This window comes from Larimichthys crocea, chromosome XXIII (assembly GCF_000972845.2).
Source record: "Larimichthys crocea isolate SSNF chromosome XXIII, L_crocea_2.0, whole genome shotgun sequence".
Classification (NCBI taxonomy): Eukaryota; Metazoa; Chordata; class Actinopteri; family Sciaenidae; genus Larimichthys; species Larimichthys crocea.
The window spans coordinates 8,423,378-8,445,275 of record NC_040033.1 but is presented as its reverse complement, the minus strand read 5'-3'; the positions used below and the strand labels follow the sequence as shown (position 1 = coordinate 8,445,275).

The window sequence follows — 21,898 nt, the reverse complement described above, 5'->3', positions numbered from 1 at the left end:
TGGACATTAAGAAAAAAAGAATGTATTCAAAGACACCTTCATTTTCTAAAATTATTTCAGATATGGTACCAATTTTTTTTTTTTTTTACTCGAGTTGTATTTGGGGAAATGTGTCAGTGCTGTTAAACCGACACTTGATGCAGTGTTACAAACAAAACAAGCATGACTGTTTATTCTCTGTTCACTGTCTGTCCTCTGATGTCTCACACCTTCCCTACTGTCTATAAACATAGCAACAGAAATAAGGTGTGTGTGTACATACAGATTGTTGTTCCTGTTTAAATCTGCACAGATTTTAATGTTAAGATTTTTTTTTTTTACCAGTTACTGGTGGTTTCTTATATTTATATTTAACCACTGGTCAGGTATCTTTGTCCCTTTCTGACTTTTCAGCTGTCAGTCTGGTTGAAACATTGTCCAATGTTTTGTACTTCATGTAGAAAACATGACTTTTTTTTTTGTGTGTGAAGTCTTCATACAAAATAATATCTATTTTTATTTGAGGACTTTCTACAACTTAAAAGCATGAAATACCATATGTATAAAACATATCAAACAGTCCTCTCCGCTTCCTTAAACTGTGTTTAATACTAAACTACGAGCCACTGCATCATATAAAAGTGTTGTCATTTTATTTTAAGCTCTTTAAATGAAAGAGTTTTGTATGATTAGCAGAAATATAACCCGCAATGACTGGACTGCTTAATTATTAATACTGTGAGTACTGTGTCAAGAATCAAACCCTGACCTCAGTCGTACCACACCTGTAGCACAGATCACACTGGATGTAATAATGATACTCCACATGGCCAATATTTGTGTAACAAGAAATATTTTTCATCACAATATTTCAAGATCTGTTTCTTTTTTTTTTTTCTAAGCACATGAGCTGTAATATGTGACACATTAACATCCGGGATAAGTCTCGTGTAGCCTCTCTGTGCATTGAAGCGTAGTGGCCTAATGCTGTGTCTGTGTTAGTGGAAATCAAGCCTGCATGCATGAGCAGGCAAAGACAAGGTGGAGTGCTGCCATGGAGGTCATCCATTGGTTATTTACCCTGAGGAAATGAGGCAGAAAACAGCATTAACTTCATTCTCCGCTGCTCTTTTTCTCATTCCACATCTCTCCTTTCGTTTCGCCTCCCTCCCACTCTCGATCAAGGAAACGGTAATTAAGCAACTTTGTTCTTGGCCGTTAGTCTTTGACAGAAGAAACACCGGAGTTCTGTAAAAGGTGGCAAACACGCGAAGAGCACGTCGGGAATTTTCATAAAAGATCTCCTCAAAGGCCTCCTGTCAGCTAAAACGACCCATTAAAGAAGTGAGGAGCAGGGGAAATGCATTTTCCAAATTGAACGCTGGGATTTACAGTCGGTTTAACGCTGCTGACCCCTAACACGCTAATGTTTGGTTCGTGTCATCAGCCGTCCCTCCCCATCTTTTATCACCTCCATTGTCGAGCTATCTATTTAATTGAAAGAAGTTAATTGAATGAAAATGATCAACTAAGCTTGTATTAATATTGCTAATGGAACTTTCTTCTTGGCCATGTTTGGAGAACGATGTCACGCTGGAGTTTGGGAAAGGCCCATTAAGGCTTGCACTTAACCCGATGGGCTAATTAAGGAATGCTTATTCATTCCCAGAGTCAGGGGGTAGGCCCGCTCCAAACCCATCGCCACGCGTCTTTTACAGCATTTTGCACTTGCCATTATTGCGGACTCTGGTTGCCTCGCAGTGATTGGCCGAGATTGATTGTCGCTCTATGAAAATGACGTGCTTTAGAAAAGAACATTTCGATTGAAATATTCCAGCCCCGTTATTATATGGAAATGGACTGACTGTAACTGTTATTGGCAGGCGTAACGGCTCCCTTAACGAATCTTCATGCAGTGACATGCGTGAGGTTATATAGCGGATGTCTGACGGGACGCTAGCCATGGCAACAGCAGCCTGTTATGTCCGGTCGAAAGGAGGCTGAAACTTCAAGAAAATGTGGCCCACAGTCCCAATCCTGGACTTTTGTCCAAAGTCTGGATGGGAAAAACTGATCAACATCTTTAATTGTGCACGTAAACACATTTAAACACGAGAGAGACAGTGTATTTTAATTAATTATTTCACAGATCTGATCAGCTTCTTAATGTGAAATGAAGTCGGGTCCACTTCAGCGTACAGATTGCCTGTGTAGCCTATACTGCCGCTCACCTTAAATGGCTCTGTGCATGCTACAAAGTCACAACATTACGTCAAAGTGAAATATTATTGTTACCATGAGCCCTCAGCAGCCCACTCGAGAGCCACTCCGCTCCTTGCAGTGCTGTGAGCCGATGCTGCCGTGCCTTTTTCTTTTTGCATTCTCCGTCCGATGGCTGATGTCAGCAGACCTCGCCGGTAATTAACAAGGCTGGACATTGAGGGACGGCACAGGTCGTTTTTCTTTTATACTCCCCATAAATGGCGCACTAATGGCTGAATTCTCAAATTGCTTTTTTTTTTCTCTCTCTCTCTCTAACCGAAGGCACCTAATCCTGTTGAACAACGTATACACAGAAAAACCTCCTTTATCAGTGTTGTTGTTCTCCGTGTACCTGAAATGTACATTTCTTTATCTTTTACAATGAAGTGGATTAGAGATGTTAATGTATGGGCGTGCCTGTCTGTGTGTTTGATCTACTACCCCAGGTCATCACTAACTTGGTGAAGATGGTGAAAGCTCGCGACATCAGACGACCCTTCTGTCCAGCAGGTCACTGGCTCTCGCAGGAGGTCAACATCCGAGCAGATAAGGTACAGCTGTTAAGACGTTGTATTTGTTCATTGTTGGATGTGAGATTATGTCTCTTTATTTTGAAATGAAACCTGATAAATGGAGTCCGACGATGAGTTTGACACTGGTTAAAGTAATTTGCAATCAGAAAAGTGGTTTACAGAGATTTTAATTCAGAGTAGAACAATCTATATAATTTAAAATAACCACAAACAATATAAATCAACAAGAAAGAACAATAAATAAACAGTACAAGATCCTAAAACAACAACTTACAAGTGGAAAAGTTTCTGAAAATAAGTCTTTAAGAAGTCTCTGAGGATGCTAGTTTTTTTTTTTTTTCTGGGAGGATATTCAGAGCTCTGAGTTTCTAAAAGGTGCTGTTATAAATTAGTAAAGCACCTTACAGACATGCAGGAGCTTCATCTTTTTCATTACCTGCCTTACTTTTTCTCTCCAGGTCACCCAGTTGTACGTCCCGTCTGCAAGACACGTGTGGAGGACGAGAAGGATGGGCCGCATTGGGCCGCTTCAGTCCACACTTGATGGTAGTTTAGTTTTTTGTTCTTAAACATAGTTCCTACAGGTCCTTGAAATCCATAAAAGTTTCGGAGGAAAATTAAATGCCTTAAAAGTGAAAATAGATATAAACAGACATGGGTCATTGAAAGTGCTTGAATTTATATAGTTTGTGCAAGTTTTTACTCAACATTGGTGAATAAGCTACGTTCCACAGTCTGCATGTGTGTGTCCGTGAGCTTAGACTATGCCTTGAATTTGAAGACTTGGGGGACTGGAAAAGTCCTTGAATTTGGTGTTAAAGAAGGTGTGGGAACCCTGGTCACAAAACTACTTTTTGATCTAAGAAGTAATACATGAAAAAAAAACTACATCAACTTATGAGAATGCAGGTTATGGAGTAGCCTAATACTATATGAAAAGAAAAGTGTTTTTGTGAAATATGTTTAAAGCCTTTTTTAAATTAATCCTGCGATTATGTACGTCTTAGACTAGAATGGACTCCGAGACATAGTGGTGTACAGCATGGAGCTACACCATTGGCAATGAATGGAAATTTAGCATGGTATACAGTAATGCCTGTGTCAGCTTGATATATAAGCCGAAGGAAATCATCCTAATTGCTGCCCAAAGTCACCTTCCACGTGTTTGCTTTTCATATTCTATGGAGCTGTGCATCGATGTTATTCCCCATAAGAAGAGAGGGGAGTCACAGCCTTAGTTTCTGTCTCCAGTAGACGGGTGCAAATTGCACTGTCCTTCGGTGTAGGACTAGAAAATGATTCTCCCTGAACAAGCAATCATGTACTTTTGTAGCTGCCTCATAATGTGAAGATTTCTTTCGCAGCGCTTCACAGGGACAGCTTAAAACCTCAGAAGTCATTAACCTTCCCCGTTTTAACAAAGATATATTGCCACATTTTCTCTTCGTTTACTCAATTAGGCACTCAGAGGAAAATACACTGACGCAGGCAGGGCTTCATCTTGCTCACTCTTGAGCCATCCCAGGTTTCTGTGAAGTATGGTGTGAAAACAAGCTGATAACTATGTGTGTATGATCTACCTAATCCCACTCAGAGGCTGTATGGGGTAAATTCAATTAGTGTGAAAGTACCTGATGAACTCAGCCACATCTGGTCCATGTGTTTGTCTGGCCTTTTCTCATTTCCTTAAATGGACGGGCCCGTGGCTGATGAATGAGCAATGTATTGACCACTCGGAGGCCATATTTCTCCTCAAAGATGGAAACCTGATGGGAAAATGCAGATCAGATTGACTAATTGAGCAGAATAATTGAGCTGCAGTGGACGCAAAGCGAGGAGAGGAGGGCGAAGAGCGGTTTAGCTATTGAGGCAATTTTTTTTTTGTGGGCTAAACAGTCTAAACCCTGAGTTTAATACAAAACAAACATCAGCTTAATGGATAAAGCCCGGCAGGTGGATGGGCAGCTCACAGTTGGGTTAATTAAAAGGGTGTAATTAAAAGGGTGTACAGTGGAAATGTCTTTAATGGCCGGCCTGTAAACAGTGGACTAGGTCGTACTGACCGAGCACAGCAGTGAGGGAGGTAATGATACTGTTAGATGAGTGTTACACGCAGAGGACGCCTGATGTTGGAAAGTATTCCTGCGGTTAAAGTTTCCCCCTGAGCAAAGGCTGTTAATCCCTGTCCGTTTCTGTCCTGTCCAACTGTAGTTGTTCTCCGTGACCTTTTGAATCTTCCTACGAGGCTAAAAATGTTTGAGATGCTCGCAGATTTTTCACAGTTGAACTGTGCGGACTGATTTTCACTCACGGCTTGTCAGTCTTTCAGGATCTCCGAGCACCGAATGTCTAGAGAAAGTAAATGACATTGTAGACCGTTGACCTAAATATTATGTTTCAGGATTTGTGCAACAATAACTTCTATAAAACCATAAAATAAAAGTTATATTTAAGTTATATCTTTTTGAAAGTTGGGTTATAATGTTGGCAACAACTTATTTGCGTGGTAAACACAAGGACAGATGAACGCCTCATTGAATATTTGTATATTAGAAATATTACAGGAAATGCAAAACATATCTTAAATTACATACCAGTGATCTCATAGTTCATTTTCATTCAGTATTTTCGAGTGTTTCGATGGTATATGTTTTCAATTTAATCAAATGTTTCATTTACTTTTTATTTATTTCAAGTACCACTACAGGGAGGTCGCGTGCCGCAGTTTGAGAACCTGCGCTCTAACTTGTTGATTTCTGTCTCAAGTTGGTTTAGAGCCTCCGCAGCTGTCTGTGTCTGAAGAGAGACATCTGGCCATCCTCACCGAGCTCCCTTTCGTGGTTCCCTTCGAGGAGCGAGTCAAGGTACTGCACCGTTGTCCCTCACACAACCACAAAAACTGTTTGGTGTGCTGTTGTTGCCCTGCAGAATGAAGGTGTGAATTTTACAATATTATTACATCCTGTTGTTCCATCCTTTAAAAAAAAGCCTAGAGTGACTGAAGCTTAGGTAGCATTTTAATAGAAACTATAGTTTTATTATGTGTTTAATCATGTGTACTTTTAATAGTTAGGGAGGCAGGTGTGAGAACAATGATCAGGTCTTACCACAGGATGTTAAGCAAACATCCAGCTGATGTCTAGTCGAGGCGCGAGGTGCGCCTTCCTGTCTCTCATCTGATCAACCCAAATAAAGGCTGAATAACATATAGCGGAGTCTATACTCAGAATGAAACATTTTACCACTGAAAGGATTTGTCTCTGACCCTGCCACTGGCCTTACACCTGTCCTGTAGATCTTCCAGAGGTTAATCTATGCTGACAAACGGGACGTGCAGGGGGATGGGCCATTCCCCGATGGCATTAATGTCACCATCAGACGCAACTACATCTATGAAGATGCGTACGATAAACTCTCTCCAGAAAACGGTACGGCTACAGATTTACATGTGCATTATTTGTTGTGTAGAGCAGCACAGTCACACCGTAGTGGCCTTGTTGTTTCTTACATTTATTTCCAAGATGTGCAGCAGATGTTGACCCTGTTAACAGAAACTCTTGTTACGCTCTATAAAATCTTAATATTGAGGATCAAGGTTCCGGTTATTTTTAAAGATGAAGGTTAGGTCTCTCCCCGTGCAGAATATTGAATTTCGGTAAAGCATAATTGTGGTTCCGATTATTATAATGGATCACATAAAAGCAGAATCAATTATTTTAAGTCACCTCTTTTGTGTTTGAATTTGAAAGGGCACTTCGGTGAGGGCAATCTGATTAAAAAGAGTAGTAGGCGACCTGGGCTGAAGACATGATCTATATCATTTATGTGTCTATAACTTATAGCTGCCTTGATTTATCACTGTACATTAATTATTCTGAAAGATGACCTTTTTATAGAATTTGATTTGAATATTCCGCAGGTCAGGAAAGTGCAATCTTGCAAAATATATTTGTTGAGGAAAACAATATGATACTCTAGATTCAGATCATACTGGAACTGCATTTTATATTTATGAATTAAAAAGTTTGTCATATTTATCCAGCAAACATAGCTCGTCCAAGTAGTAAATAATAAATAATGGAGATAAAGGTGAGACCTTGTAAGTAAATCCTCCTGGAAGAAGTTAATATAATAAAGTAAAACATTTAAAATACTGTAAAATAGGATCAAACAACTGGGAAACATTGAGACAGTGTTTGTAAAAAGACAAATGTTGTAGATGCTGTACGTACATGTAGACTGGTAAAATGTTGAGCGTGACTGAGGTGAAAAGAGCAACATGAAGGTTAGGAAATTAGTTTAACTAAGAGTTTAAACTTTTGTAAAAGATCCAGCAGCGGCTTTATTTTACAGGCTGCAGCCTCGCTGCTTCTCTTGCCTCACGTCTGCTCGTGTCATTCTGTGTTAAGAATACGTCACGTGTGTTAACTCGTTGTTTTATTGTATGTTTTAATGCCGTTTTTTGGTATTAAATTGTTTTATGTCAAACTGTTTAAGAGCTGCCGTCGGGGACAAATCTCATTTGCAAGATAGATTCTGAAACTTAAGTGGAAAACTCATTATCCGTAATATATTCACGTCACTTTGTCAGCTTTCTGTTCTTGCTACATTAAAACACTTGTGAAACTACAATTGTAAACATTTAAAAGAAACCAATCAGATTGAATTAAACAACAAAAGTAGTACTATAGATTATACTATTATATACTACTATATGTACTTTTACACTACAGCCATAACTTGCCATAACTTCACCAGATCACCAAAAATAAAATTTTAGAAAAGAAGAGTCTGTGAGGTTATCCAGGAGATTCAGCATCCTAGCATTTAAAAAAACAACAACAACATAGGTTAAACTTTAGTTAAAACATCTAGAAAATATAAGAGGTTGTCGTAAAAACAGAAGGTCAAGGTGTTTTCCATTTAACGCGTCGACTCTAAATAAACTGAATAATTTCATCTTAGAGACGATATTCATTTAAGTGAGTAGCTTGAAGGCGTCAAGCGGATCTGATTTATTGTTCAGAAATCATATGAACCCGGGGGTTGTGTGCGAGCCTATAAAATTTGCGGATGAAGATGGAACCAGAACCATCGCAGACCGAGAATGTAACCATCAACTATTAGAAACTGAAGACGCCGTCAGCTTCGACTGTTGCTGGAAGTTGCTGTAAAATTACTGAGTAATTACTGACATTTATCAGAGCGAAGACAAAGTCACGGTTTATTGTGACTGTTAACTTTATGGGACAGTGTTTTGTTTACCCCTTCCTTTCATAAATTCCTCCTCACCCTCTGTGTCCTCGCGTTAGAACCGGACCTGAAGAAACGGATTCGGGTCCATCTGCTGAACGCTCACGGCCTGGACGAGGCTGGCATTGACGGCGGGGGCATCTTCCGCGAGTTTCTCAATGAGCTCCTCAAATCCGGCTTCAATCCCAACCAGGGCTTCTTCAAGACGACCAATGAGGGCCTGCTGTATCCCAGCCCCGCCGCGGAGATGCTGAACGGAGACTCCTTCACGAGGCATTACTACTTTCTAGGCAGGATCCTCGGAAAGGTGATGATGATGTTAGATATTCCCACGTCCTTTTAAAAAAAACCTTTCCCCAATAACGAGGAGAAATATCTGAAGACTGTACGATTCAGTCGCTTTGATTTGATGGTCAATACGTCAATTTTTAAGATCAATTGCAGTCAGTGTCAAGGCCACACTCGCTGTATATGCAAATATAGAGGTTGTTTTTGGTGTTTGTTCTAGAAGCTGACAGCGTTCAGAGCAATTGCCGTCATTTGTTCCTGAAACAGATTTCAGGGTTGTGCTTTAGAACTTGAACCTGGCACTCGTGCAAGCCTCAGTTTTGTTAATTAGCCCTGTGCATAATCTGTTGACGGCATTGTTTTTCTGTCCCTTCCTTCCTCTGATGGCACTATTTATTACAGCCTAATGTTTCTAAATCATCCCTAATGCATGTGCTAGTGATTGTTTATCAAGATGTCTTCCTCATGGGGGGGGCTATCATCTCAACCCGGAGAAGAATTACCTCATGACAAGCGGTCGCCTCTCAATTAAGGCTTCCATTAGCCGATGATTCCTACCTCTTGTTTGTGTAGTGATTGCATTTGGCTGGCACTAAATCAGCGAGCCCACACAGACAGGACATAAATAAGCGTTCAAAGCATGTGGTAATAGCATTTTGATCTGTTTTACAGTCAGGAACATCCAGGTCTCTTCTCTCTTGCTCGGCCTGAGATGGTCCGGTCCACTTATCAGAGTATTGTAACTCCTCCTCCTCCTCCTCGCTCCTCTTCTTCTTCTTCTGTATTCTTTGCAAGCGATCAATCATCAGCTACAAGCTCCACGCCCCCCTGACTCCCTCGATATTGTGCTCTCAATAGCTAATGGTTCAGGCAATTAGACGGGGGGAAATTAATTTGAATTTGACTTTCAATTAACCCTACCTTAAGTTCCTCTTTCTCCATAAAAATGGACGTTTGAGTGGCCATTTGTGAGGTGTATTGATATTTGTTTAGTGCCGTTATTGCCTGGATAAAAGGCAACCGTTTATATAGATTAGGATTGCATCACCGCTGCCGCAATGTGCACAGTGCACATTGCGGCTCAAAGGACACGGGAGATTAATATTGTTAATTAATGTCCGAGGCGTGCCATTGTTGTGGAGGTGATGTATTACAGGCAGGAGTGGCTTGTCTAGGGTACTCACTGAAATGGGATTGAGCATCAGAATAGAGGCCGGTCATCATCCCTCTTCCTCACTTGTCCACCCAGCTGACAAGGCTGAAAGATTTAAGCCACAAACGGTGAAACGTGAAAACGGGTTACTTTGCTTTTGCGGGGTTCACATCCTTTCCAGACTTTGGCCTAAAAAAAAAAAAAGTTAATTTAATCTTGATGAGAGTGTTTGCTGACACGGTTTGGTCAAAATCACATTCCTCATTATGTAACACGAGCTGCAGGGAGGCTCTCTTTGTGCCTCGTTCGACTCTCATTAGTACAAAACCTCCAACCTCATCAGCAGCGGCCTCGCCGCTCGGTAAAGGGCGAGGAAAGTTTCTTTCGTCCTCCCCTTCCTCCTCCTCCTCCTTCTACTCCTCCCGCTTTAACCCACCAGTCTCCTCTCACTGATCTCCAACGACTGATAGTTCCCTTTAGAGGTGTGCGAGGTTGGCGCCCCTGATTGATAGAGATGCGTTTGAAAGGCATTATAATTTTATTGATTCTTAATGTTGTAAATTAAGGAATGTATTTGGCAGCTAACAGAATGCACCTGCAATGTTGCTGGCATTTATTCCACCTGATGGTGCCGCGATCTGCTTTAATTGCGTTGCCACTGCACTCACTTATATTAAAAGGCCCGGGGCTATAATAATTAATTCTTTCCAGCCCAAGTCATTTTGGCACAATTTCTGGCAATAAACACTCATAAATAAAGTAAGTGGCATTGAAAAAATAAGGCTACAGGTTTTTTTCCATATACTTATTGCTGCCTCTTCCCGGCATAAGTGTTATTGATAGGTTTCAAGGGGCCACGCGGCGCATATGGTCTGAAACGAGCGCCGGCCACGGGAGAAATACTAAGTGGATTATTTTGCATAAAAAATAGACAATGTTTGAAGTTGCGCAATTAACCTGTGTTTAGAAAATAGCCGTGATTTATGCGCGCGTGTGTGTTTAAGATGCATGCATTATGGAAATCCTCTAGATTTATAATCCATTTAGCTGATGCGGTCAGGGTTTTTAGCGCTATCATTTATAAAGACCTGTATATTTTAATGCGTCCAACGGGCTCTTTTTCGGACTATTCCAGTACATTAGCTTTGGGTTTTATGAGTCACCTGCCCGGCTGTGGTTCTTAATGGCATTTAAGGTCAAGGTGAGAATCGGCATTTATAAAGTTTGAGGCGGGTGAAACAGAAGCCTGCGTGTTTGAGATAGATTGTGTCCTGTGTTTTTCTCTCCGTCACTCTGATGTGACCAGATCTTATCACTTGATTCTTTTGATATAAGAGTAGTAGGCAAATTTTCTGTTGTGTAATGTCTGTTGTAATCAGATTTTTGGATATGTACTTAGTGTTGTTTTGCTTGCTACTTGATGCAGACGTTTAGTTATCTCGGTTATCTAATCATGTTTTATTCAGTGACACCCAAGCAATAAACAATCGCTGCGCTTAATGCTGCAAGTGGACTGATTGACTGATGTTCGTGGGGGGAGGTTTACAAGAAAGTACTTGTATCCTTGTCCTGCAGGCGTCCTCCCTCCACTAAACAGCCATGTGTTTTTTCTCCAGGCGCTGTATGAGAACATGTTGGTGGAGTTGCCCTTCGCCAGCTTCTTCCTGTCCAAACTTTTGGGAACCAGCGCGGACGTGGACATCCATCACCTGGCGTCGCTGGACCCGGAGATGTACCGCAACCTTCTCTTCCTCAAGAGCTACGAGGGCGACGTGGAGGAGCTGGGCCTCAACTTCACGGTGGTCAACAATGATCTGGGAGAGGCTCAGGTGACCGGGGTTGGGATGGAGTCGGTTAAATGATTCACACGTTCTCTCTTTTTTTTTTTTCCATCTCTTTCTACCGCGGTTAGCACCTCTCATTCAGCAATCTTTCCTTCCTCCTGTTTGGTTCCTCTTTGTGGCGTTAATAATTCATTTCCCCCCATGATGTACCACTTTTCAGCGCTGAGAGAGATAAAGCACGTCGCCACTGTCGCCCTAAGCTCTGCCGCGGCGCAGGGAACACAGCGGCTCTGTTGACCGTTCCACCTGCCTTTCCTTCAGAAATTATCTCATAACACGCCTGACAGAAGCACCGGCTCTTAAGCACGTCTCCTCCGAAGCTCAAGGCTGCGGAGACGAGCCGCCAACACCACCACCACCACCACTCTTAGTCACCTGGACCCAGACCTGCACTCTACCCGGATCCCCTGTTTGCTCAGGGCCTTAACGCGTCTTATTAGCTCTTCTCAAACAACACCTGAAACGGTCGAGTTACAATGTAGCCCTCCTGGTCACAAATAGGGCATCGCAAACACGATAGGGAAAACAATTTGTGAAAGATTAGGCACACACCCGGGAGCAGTCTGCCCTGCATTTGCCCTCGTGAGATAGCCAATGCAAGCAAGATAAGGACAGTAATTCTCTTACATTAGCACATAATCAGAATCCACTGTGGGGGAAGAAAATGATTACCCGTCAGTGAACCACATGCTGTACACAAAATAAGAGGAACACCTTACTTCATAACGCAATCTAATTCAATATCTACGGCTGCCGAATACTTTTGTGAAGCTTATCAATCAGTTTTTTGTTAAAGACTGCGTCAGAGAGGTGTTGATTCATGTCTATTGTGTTTTCTGCTCGCAGTTTGTACCGTTGTTAAACAAATATCCTGTTAAGTGACTCAGTTTTTGTGACAGTCTGATGTGACCACTTGTTACTTATTGCTGATGTTTGGCACGAGGTCAGAAATGTAGTTGTAGTAATAAATATTCACATTTAGAAATAATTCAGCAGCAACTATTTAACCTTCTTGTCTTCCTTTATAAGCTGCTTCAAGCAACATTGGGTAGATATTTGTATTTTTGTGATGTAGTGGCTCGGTTTTAGTGTAATACCACACGTGTTTGTTATAATTTTATTACTTCTGATCAAAAACTAGGGAGTCGACAACAGCCAAACATAAGTAACACAACACATAGCAGCCAGCTAATGTTACTTACTAGTCCAGCCTTTTATTTCACAAAGCTCTCGCCGACGACTAAAAGTCAGTGATTCTTGTCTGGTGGCTTCTTGCTCGGTCACTCTTCCTCCGTCAGTGTCCTCCTTGCTCTGTTCACCTCTGCTTGCCAGGCTACGGTTCTGGCTCGACACCGGCTTCGCTCCTCGTCTGCGTTCTTATTATTTTATGGTGTAAAAGTTACACAATGTCGCTTTTAAAAAAAACTAAAAAACTGTATTGAGATTTACAGGGGGGAGCTCAAAATAAAAGAAACGGGACGTAAATGGTGAATTTACGACGAGATCACAGCTGTAAAAGTAAATAATTATATTCTGGAAACACAAGCTCACACACACACACACACACGTGCCAAATGCGAGAAAACTGCTCGGAAAAAGATGAACATTTATATTTTTTGTCCGCCTGCAGCTGCTGTGATGTCGTCATACACCCCGGCTTTATGAACAGAGATGAGCACATCCTATCAAGTGCTAACTGCTCTATAGCTAATGAAAAGAGAACTGGAGGCCAAATTGTATTGGACCAGATGTTCATTGGATGTGCTATATTTAGAAACACTGAAATGCACTTAAGCGCACACACACACACTCACTCACTCACATTGAGTCATACCTTTAATCAGAGTGCTGTTGGAAAACATTTAATTACCTTTCTGTGATTGAATTAAATCCACCTGGCACTTGCATTGTTTGTTGGTCGTCTGGCACCGACGGCAGCCTCGGTGATACGCATAATGAAGAGCGCAATATGGCTGCCTAGACGTGATATTACTCAGCTACTCTCAGAGAGAGAAAAATATGGAAATACTGGAGCTCAAACGGTAGAAGACGTTTAAACATGCTGTGCTTTTTTCTTTTTTTTTTGATCCAGGTGGTTGAGCTGAAGTTGGGAGGCAAAGACATTCCTGTGACCACGGCAAACCGGATAGCCTACATCCATTTGGTGGCTGACTACAGACTGAACAAGCAGATCAGGCCTCACTGCCTGGCCTTCAGACAGGGCCTGGCCAACGTGGTCAACCTGGAGTGGCTGCGCATGTTTGACCAGCAGGAAATCCAGGTGCACCGCACATAACATGCAAAACAATCCATCAACCTGCTGGATATCTCTAACTCACAGATACTTACGTTGTTTTTCTACCTCCTTTTTAATAGGTGCTGATATCTGGGGCTCATGTGCCAATTTCTCTTGATGACCTGAAAAAGTTCACAAACTACTCAGGTAGATGACGCTGATGTTAAAAATACTTCTACTAAAGTTTCAAGAGTCCCTTGCGGGGTAATTCAGCATTTTAATATCGCACTTCCATAAAGTTGTGGTGCTCAAAGAAGAGAGATAAAAAAAAAAAAAGCAGCAGAAGCCAAGGTATCCTGATTTTTAGTCTCTAGTATGACGCTGCAAAAACGCTAACCATGATGCAGCTTTTTGTTCGTCTGTCCTTAAAGCCCCACGCCTTTGGTATAACACAGGACTCTCATGGACTAAAATGGCAGAATGTCCCTTTTATATATTTTAATAAAAGTATATACACGTCAGCACAGCTGGGGAGAAGTCACAGATGTTAGTCTGGAGAAAGCTTCCACGTTCAGCTGAACTGGTCAAGCGCTTGAGGATTTTGTTTGGAAAGTAATGAAACATGGGGATCCAGTGCTAGTCAGCTGGGGCGGCTGTAGGCGGTCAGTTGCCGGTTGAAGTCCAGTATGGACCAAAGTATGGAAGGTCACCTCCTGGGCTCTGGGAAATGTGAGCTCCGAAGGCTGGTCGCGAGTGGATTCTTGTTGCTTTAAATATTTGTTGTAAATGATGCAGATTACGTGAGTGTAATGTTTGATAATGTCCTTTTTCTACATCCTAATCTCCTCCAGGCGGGTACTCTGCCAATCACCCCGTCATCCAGATCTTTTGGGAAGTGGTCGAAGGCTTCACAGACGAGGAGAAGCGCAAGCTCCTGAAGTTTGTCACCAGCTGCTCCAGACCTCCGCTGCTGGGCTTCAAGGTGAGGGTTTACCGGACTTTGAACTCCCGTCGCTCCATCTTTTCTTCGCTGCAGACTGTGCACTACACCTGTCCTCCATTATCGGCAGGTTCAACAGAAGGGAGTGTTCCCTCTTAATGGGCTTGTAATGAAAATACCGAGACTGATAACAAGCCTCAAAATGATCATTTTCAAATTAGGCGGCGATAAGACCTGGGCCAGCGTGGTGAGGGCTTATCTCCACGTCCGCTGTTGTTTTATAGTTCATGACCTTCCCTCTGTTGGAGAACTCCGTCTGCAGCCCTGTATGTGTGGGCTTGGTCTGAGATCCTGGCTGGACAAATATTGCCATTCAGAAGCCGGTAGCAGGTTGAACTTTTGAACGTTTGCCTTCTGCGTGACACGGCGGAAAGCAGCGATTTCCTGTTAAATGAACATAGAAGGAAAACTATATCCCGATTACTCCTAAACATTGTTTCAACAGTGTTGAATCATTATTGCTAACCTATTTCTGAAATGATTTCCTAATTGGAAGCTGTTTCACTTTCTCGCTGACTTGATTTGTGGGACACTTAGGTAGTTTGAGATAGGGGAGGGGAAAAAAGCGGAAAGTCTTGCTCGAGGCCATTAAAGAGTTTTTATGTGTCTTACTTCGTCTAACCAGAGGCTGTAATCATCATATGATTGGTTTTAGTACTCTTTATGGCTGTCATTAGTTAAGAAAACTTAATTGCGGTTCTGCAGTGGAGCAAGGGAGCAAAACTCTCCTTAAAATCCTTCGCAGCGCCTCCTCTCGAGGTTTAAGAGTTGCCTTCCCTCCTCGTTTAATCAATTTGACTTTGGCCAGTGTGAGGATGTCTCCCTCCCGCCTCCCGCCTCCCTCCTCACCATCCCTCCGCCTTCCTCGTCTCCTCTCCGGGCCGGAAAGGGCGGTAATTCGTGGGGGGAGCGGCCCCTTGACCCGGCCCTCAGCCTGAGCCAGCTAAGCCTTAATTAGCTGTCGTGAAACAGCCCAGGATTCATTAGAGGAGAAATAGCTCTGTCAGGAGAAGCCATTTAAAAAAGATGATGGAAACTCTCTTTTTTTCCAAAATGATAGCCGTGGTAATGGCACTTTCTCAATAAGCAACGATAGTTTAATACGGTAATTGTCAGAAAAATGGGGTCATTACGGCTGAGCCCCCGAAGAGCCATTTAATCGGGCGAGTATGGCCGATGAACCGTATACGCTAACTTTAAATAGCAGGATGAAATCAGGGCGGAGGGGCTTTATCCGCCGGCCCGCCTTGTGATGGAAACGGTCAGTGTCACAGTCTGCAGATGAGGTGGCCTCATCACGCGGAGGCTTGATTTAAAAAAATGCCAGATAGACAACATGAAATGACCATTCCTCCGGCGTCTCATCCAAGGGTCAAACTGTGGGCCAGTTTCCCACTCAGTACCTTTCAAGCACTAACCTGATTTCCTAAATTTATACTTCCACTGTATTAGCTTAAAGCTTAATGTCTCTCTTTTAACATTTATCCCCTTGTGGAATCTGACATTTATTGCTTAATCGGGGATTGCTTTGGACATTGCCATCATCAACACGAGTTGATTCACGTCTCATTTTTTAGTCTCATCTTTTAAACGCCTCAAAATGTTCCAACCTCTGCGCGACTGAAGCCAATTTGTCAGGTGCCTTATTAACAGCTTTACGTTTGTGCGCGCACACACACACATACACACAGGAGCTTTACCCGGTCTTCTGCATCCACAACGGCGGCACCGACCTGGAGCGCCTGCCCACCGCCAGCACCTGCATGAACCTGCTCAAGCTCCCGGAGTTCTGCGACCAGCACCTGATGAGGAACAAGCTGTTGTACGCCATCGAGTCGTCCGCCGGGTTCGAGCTGAGCTGAGGAGGGCGAAAGGCTTCCCTGTCCCTGCATCCGTGGACTCGACATGGCTTGGGAGAAAAAGACTTGAGATAAAGAGAGAGAGAGAAAAAAAAGAGATAGGAGGGAAAGAAAATGATGCACTGACCTGTCTGATTTACTGTGTTTATGTGTGTGCGCGTGTGTGTTTGTATGAGTGTGTGCCAAGCCGTGGGTTAGGAAATTATTACCCACAGACTGAGGAAGAAGGTGTGCACGGGGGTAGGAAGCCTTTTTTTTTTTTTTTTTTTTAAATCCTTGTTGCTTTTAAGTAATTTAAATGTTGAATCATTTGTCATTTCAGAAGAAAACAGTCAAATATTTTGCAGGAAATACAACGCAAGAGTAAAAAAAACAAAAAAACAAAACAGCTGCTCCTTGTGTAAGTCAAACATGAACGGAGAGTTATTTTTCACCAAAGATTAAGTGGCATCGTCTTTAATTAAAAAAACAAAAAAAAACAAACAGGCAATATTACAGACCAGACCAGACGGGGACAGACTGTAGGACTCTAAAGCCACCTTGTGGTGTGCCAAGGGCTGCGGAGGTGGGGGAGCTTTTCTGTACAGCTATCATGTATTTTCATGTCGAACTCCAGATTTTTTCGATTTCTCCAGTGATTATTAATACTAGTAATAATTGTCACGTCCGATAACCATACTGTAAGTGTGCACACGCCATCCCTGAAGTGTGTAAATGGCTTATATTTGCCGGATTTGGAAGAAAAAGTATTATATGATTATGGATTTGTGAATATGTACATGTTTACAACTACTCTTGTATTATTCATTTATTCAGTATTTGTACAGGGTTTTTTTTTTTCTCTCTTTCCTTCGTGTGATGATTGAAGGCCTCGTGTATTCACACATGCTCGCTAAAGGTGAACAATCTCTTCCCTGGTCAGCGCCCTGAAGTTTCTTTCTAAGGCTTCGATGATCAGTGTACCAACAGGGTGAAAAAAAAACTAGTATGGAAATGAATAAACCCATTTTTCTTTTTGCATCTTCCCTCCATAAGTCTCTTTTCTTGTTGCTTGTAATTTACAGTAATGACCAAGACATAAAACAGTGCTTTGTGGGAAAATCTCCTCCTGAGTTTTATGGCCTCTGACATATAATTAAAGAAACATCCAGTTAAGAAACACTGAGCAGAACTATTCTGGCCTTGAGATGCATTATCGGGCTGAGCACAAATTAAGATTGTGTGCGTTTGTCATAAATCTACCTGCCCTCTGATGCAGTACAGCCCAGGAAGATATCCATCCCCCTTTGGACCGAGTCCATCTCTCCATCCTCTCCATCTTCTCCTCCCTGCTGAAACAGCCAACTTTGCTGCCCTCCTCGTCTCCTCTCAGAGCCCGAACCCTGCACATTCGCTGGGCCAGGGAACTCAAAGTGATAATTGGGTCTTAAAAACCAGACTTGTCATTGAAATGAGGGATTCATCTCAATTACTATGAGATTTATTTAAGACTATTACCTCGTGATGGATTATAACTGACAAAGTTAATGCAGGATGTTATGAATCATCCTCAGCGTGTAATATACTTTAGCTTGCTCACAGGCCTTTTAAGGCCTAATTGAAGCTTTTAGGCTTGTTTATCTTTGTGGCAGAGGCAAGGAAACATAAAAAAAGAAAAAGAAAAAATACTTGATGGTGATTGTGGATCGTAGCCTACTTTGTGCAAGATTAAAATCACAAGATCACACAAGTGAGTGCCCAGCATGGAGGCATCTCTGACAAGTTAATCATACCTGATTCAGTTGAGTAACAATCACAAGACAGAGTGAAATTCATAGCTGCAGGTATTGCGTCAAAGAGGAAACGTCCCACAGCTCTTGTCTGCAATATCTTTTGTTATAACAGAGTGCCATCTGGTGGGCAAGTGGTCATACTGCATGGAGAACATTTTGTTTTTTCATGTAAAATCAGGCACCTTCTTCCACCATATCCAATATCTAATAAATAAATGAAACTATAGCTCATGATTCTAAAGACCTGAAAACATTTCAAACACGCATTATTATTATAACACCATGGCTGCCTGGTTGGAACAGAAAAGAAGGCGTTTATATATCGACTGCCCCGGCTTTATGAATATGGATACAAGCTCAAAGAGCTTTCAGGCATAGTGTAGATATTAATTTGGTGTAGCAGCACATTAAGACAGCATTATGTGTGACAGTGCAGCCTCATGGTTGCACTCTCTGCCTGTCCAGACATGAACAGGGAGTAGGCCGACCTTATTTCCGGGTTTTTGAAAGTCTGTATGTGAGCAGCAGCAGCAGCTTCACAGTCAGGAGTTATCCTTGTCTGTCTTTTAACCTTCCACATTTGTCACGTGTGAAGTAAATGGCAGCCTGCAGTCATAACAATCAAAGAAAAGCATATAAAAGTCTATATGAAGACGTTTAGAGAAAGCTATCGACTGTATGATAAAAATGACCCGTGTATGATATCTATTGCTGCGATTCCCTCCTGCTCAATGAGTCTAATTAGATACTGACTGCCCATAATGTCCAGTGTAATTAATAGCCATCGGTCATTTTCATTGGGTCTTCCTTAGCTGGCAAGAGCTCCGGCTGGCTTTAACTGCAAGAACGACCTTCATTTTCCATTTAAAATCAATGTGAGTTTGTAATTTCAGGCTCGATTCGGTTCAAAACTGCAATAACCTGCGCTGCTTCGTTCTGTTCCTTTGGGTTACGATGAGTTCAGCCTCCTGGTTTTCTTTTTTTGTAGCCTGATGTCCTAAATCCTGCCCAGTTTTTTTTCTTTTGGTCTATGTCATACAGGTCCTGGTTAGGCCTCTTCTGTGTGGGCAGGTACATCCTGACATCTCCCTGACTCTCCCCTGGCATATTAATATTAATATACTGTAATAATCAAATGTATTTATGTAGCACAAAATCATTGGTTACAAAGTACAAAGCCAAATGCAATAAAACAAACAATGCAACCAACGAGTCTGTAAAAAACTGAGATCAAACAGCAAAAACAAACAAGAGAAAAAGACTAATAAAACACTTTATAATAGTATTTATATTGTAAAGTTAGTTTACTTATTCTTTCTTTACAATACTGTGGAAATTCTGGTGACCTTGTGTGGTATATGTCAGTATATATTTAAAAAAATTGCACTTAATCTCAAAGTTTAAATTTAAAATAAGATAAAGTGGACATTTCGTCTCATCATAGTATGAAAAATGATGAATGAAAGAAAATGCCAGTGAACCAACTCATGTCAGCTGAACACCTAAATGGAAATAAGGTAATATTAATATTAATACTTGCGCTTTTGTTACCATAATGTACCTTGTTCCTTTCTGTAGCATGTAGAAGTAAATATGTAAAGACAATGTTTAGTTTGTTCATTCTGGGTTACTGTAGAAACACGGCATCTTATTTTTCAGGTAATTATACACATTTATTTTATATTCATATTCTGTAAATAGAGCCCCCTAAATCTGACACACTGGACTTTTAAGTTTCAATAAATAAAGACTCACTGTGAATACTTTTAAAATACATACACATAGCTGCTAGATTTTCATATTTTCTCCATCTGTAATTGGCACCTATGATCTTCCATAAACGTACTCTGTAGGCAGGGCTGATAATTAAAGTAGTCATAGGTCACCTGTTTCCCACAGTGCACGGCAGATGGCGCAGAAAGCCGTTTGTCTGGTGCGGGTACCTGCATGTTGACATGACAGGAGCTCCCATAATTAACTCAATTCTCTGACTGCTTGACCCATGTCGTCTCTGCTTCGTGCATCATGCACATGTGCACAGTGAAAGACTGTCCTCTGTGCTCGGTTCGCCGGAGCTGTTGAGTGTCATCATGGATGTGTGAGCAGGTCAGTGAAGGCAGCACTGCCGTCGACGCTCAAAGACGTGGTGCGTTCAAGACCGCCTCGTAAAAAAAAGAAAATGTTTGATTATTACCAGATACATTTCTCTATCTTTTCAGTCCTCTGGAGACAAAATAAATAAATGTTAGGGCAAAAACAGTCAAACACTTTCCTCTTATTTTGCTTTCCAGTGCCAGTAAATTAGAGTTAATATCATGAACTGGAACTCCATCATCCATTGTTTATACAAATAAAGTCAGTATGATGATAACTTAACGAAAACATTATTTGTAGATATCTCACCGTCCAAGAATTCACAAGAGAATGTTCCCATGAGATTCATTAACCGAGGCCATGGCCTCACCAGTCTTTGGACAGTTCTTGAATACTCTGAATGCTTTGTCTTCGCTTCCAGCACTCCAGGCAAGAGATCTTTAGTTTAACAAATGGGGTTTTTTTTACGTTACAAAATGTCAGCAATTATGTACAGATGTACAGACAATACCTCCATGCTACTATTTATGTTACCTCCTTTCCCTTCCACCCTCCAGCTCGACAGCTATCCCTCGATCTGCACGTCGAACAGCAGATATCGTTTACAAGCTTGTCATACTGATGACAAATGGTAATATCATACAGTGAGAACACAAACTGTACAGACTGTATTCTCTTGGTCTTCTTCAATAAGTGGTGTGTGTGTAAGCCCTTGTATTGTATAAAAGACATTCAGGTCTTCATGAATCATTGTGTGGTCCCTCTGAGAATGTGTTTAATTCTTTCTAACTTTAAGAAACGCATGCGGTGGTTAACACTGCCGCCTCGCAGCAAGAAGGTTCTTGCTTCGAACCTCGGCTGGTAAATTTCCATGAGTAATTTGCATGTTCTCCCCGTGTCTGCGTGGGTTCTCTCCAGCTTCCTCCCACAATCCAAAGACATGAACTTAACAGGTTAATTGGTGACTCTAAATTGCCCGTAGGTATGAATGTCAGTATGAATGGTTGTTTGAAGCTAGGTGGAGACTGTCCTGTCCTTCCAAGCAGGTCTGACTATTCCTGTTAAGTGGTTTGGGGGCAAAAATAAGCCGTGTGCCTCTTTTGAGCCTTTTATGTATGCAAGAATATGCACAACTTAAATACTACGGTGGATATATTTAGTTAGAAGTTGAATCTAATCTGATCTAATCTACATGGTAGCTGAGCCAAGATGAATTTGGCAACAGATCAGCTGGGAGTGGTAAAGTCTTTGAGTTCCCAGAACTTTCATGGTTGATGGGTCTGTTAAATGAGCCAAAATAAGTTTGGCAATAAATTGGTAAGATATGGTTTTCAAGTTCCAGAAAACCATTTGGGGTTCATAACTAGTTGTGCAATAGATATAAAATGTTAAGATGTGATCAACCAAATATCAGCCAATATATTTAAAAGGATAGAGTTTGACACAGGGCTCTGTAACCAGGGATCAGAGTCAGCCAGAGTTGTTAGAGCCACGGCCTCTTTCCTGAACTACTGCATGAAAACTACAAGGACTCACCCTCTGCTGTGAAGGCTTTAAGTTATGCATAATTAACAGTGTGGACACTTTGATTGACAGGTGGGTGCAGTTACAGATGGCTTGTTTGA

General features: G+C 41.7%; 1 protein-coding gene across 1 annotated transcript in view; it reads left to right on the top strand.

The window, feature by feature from the left end:
• Positions 1–17,427, top strand: part of ube3c (ubiquitin protein ligase E3C) — a 29,027-nt gene extending 11,600 nt beyond the window's left edge. The window contains exons 15-24 of the mRNA XM_027274213.1: positions 2,688–2,792; positions 3,233–3,320; positions 5,541–5,638; positions 6,070–6,202; positions 8,087–8,334; positions 11,085–11,297; positions 13,405–13,593; positions 13,689–13,755; positions 14,400–14,530; positions 16,240–17,427. Coding sequence (XP_027130014.1) covers positions 2,688–2,792; positions 3,233–3,320; positions 5,541–5,638; positions 6,070–6,202; positions 8,087–8,334; positions 11,085–11,297; positions 13,405–13,593; positions 13,689–13,755; positions 14,400–14,530; positions 16,240–16,410 — 1,443 coding nt within the window. The 3' untranslated portion in view covers positions 16,411–17,427. The remainder of the gene's footprint in view (positions 1–2,687; positions 2,793–3,232; positions 3,321–5,540; positions 5,639–6,069; positions 6,203–8,086; positions 8,335–11,084; positions 11,298–13,404; positions 13,594–13,688; positions 13,756–14,399; positions 14,531–16,239) is intronic.
• Positions 17,428–21,898: the final 4,471 nt, after the last annotated feature.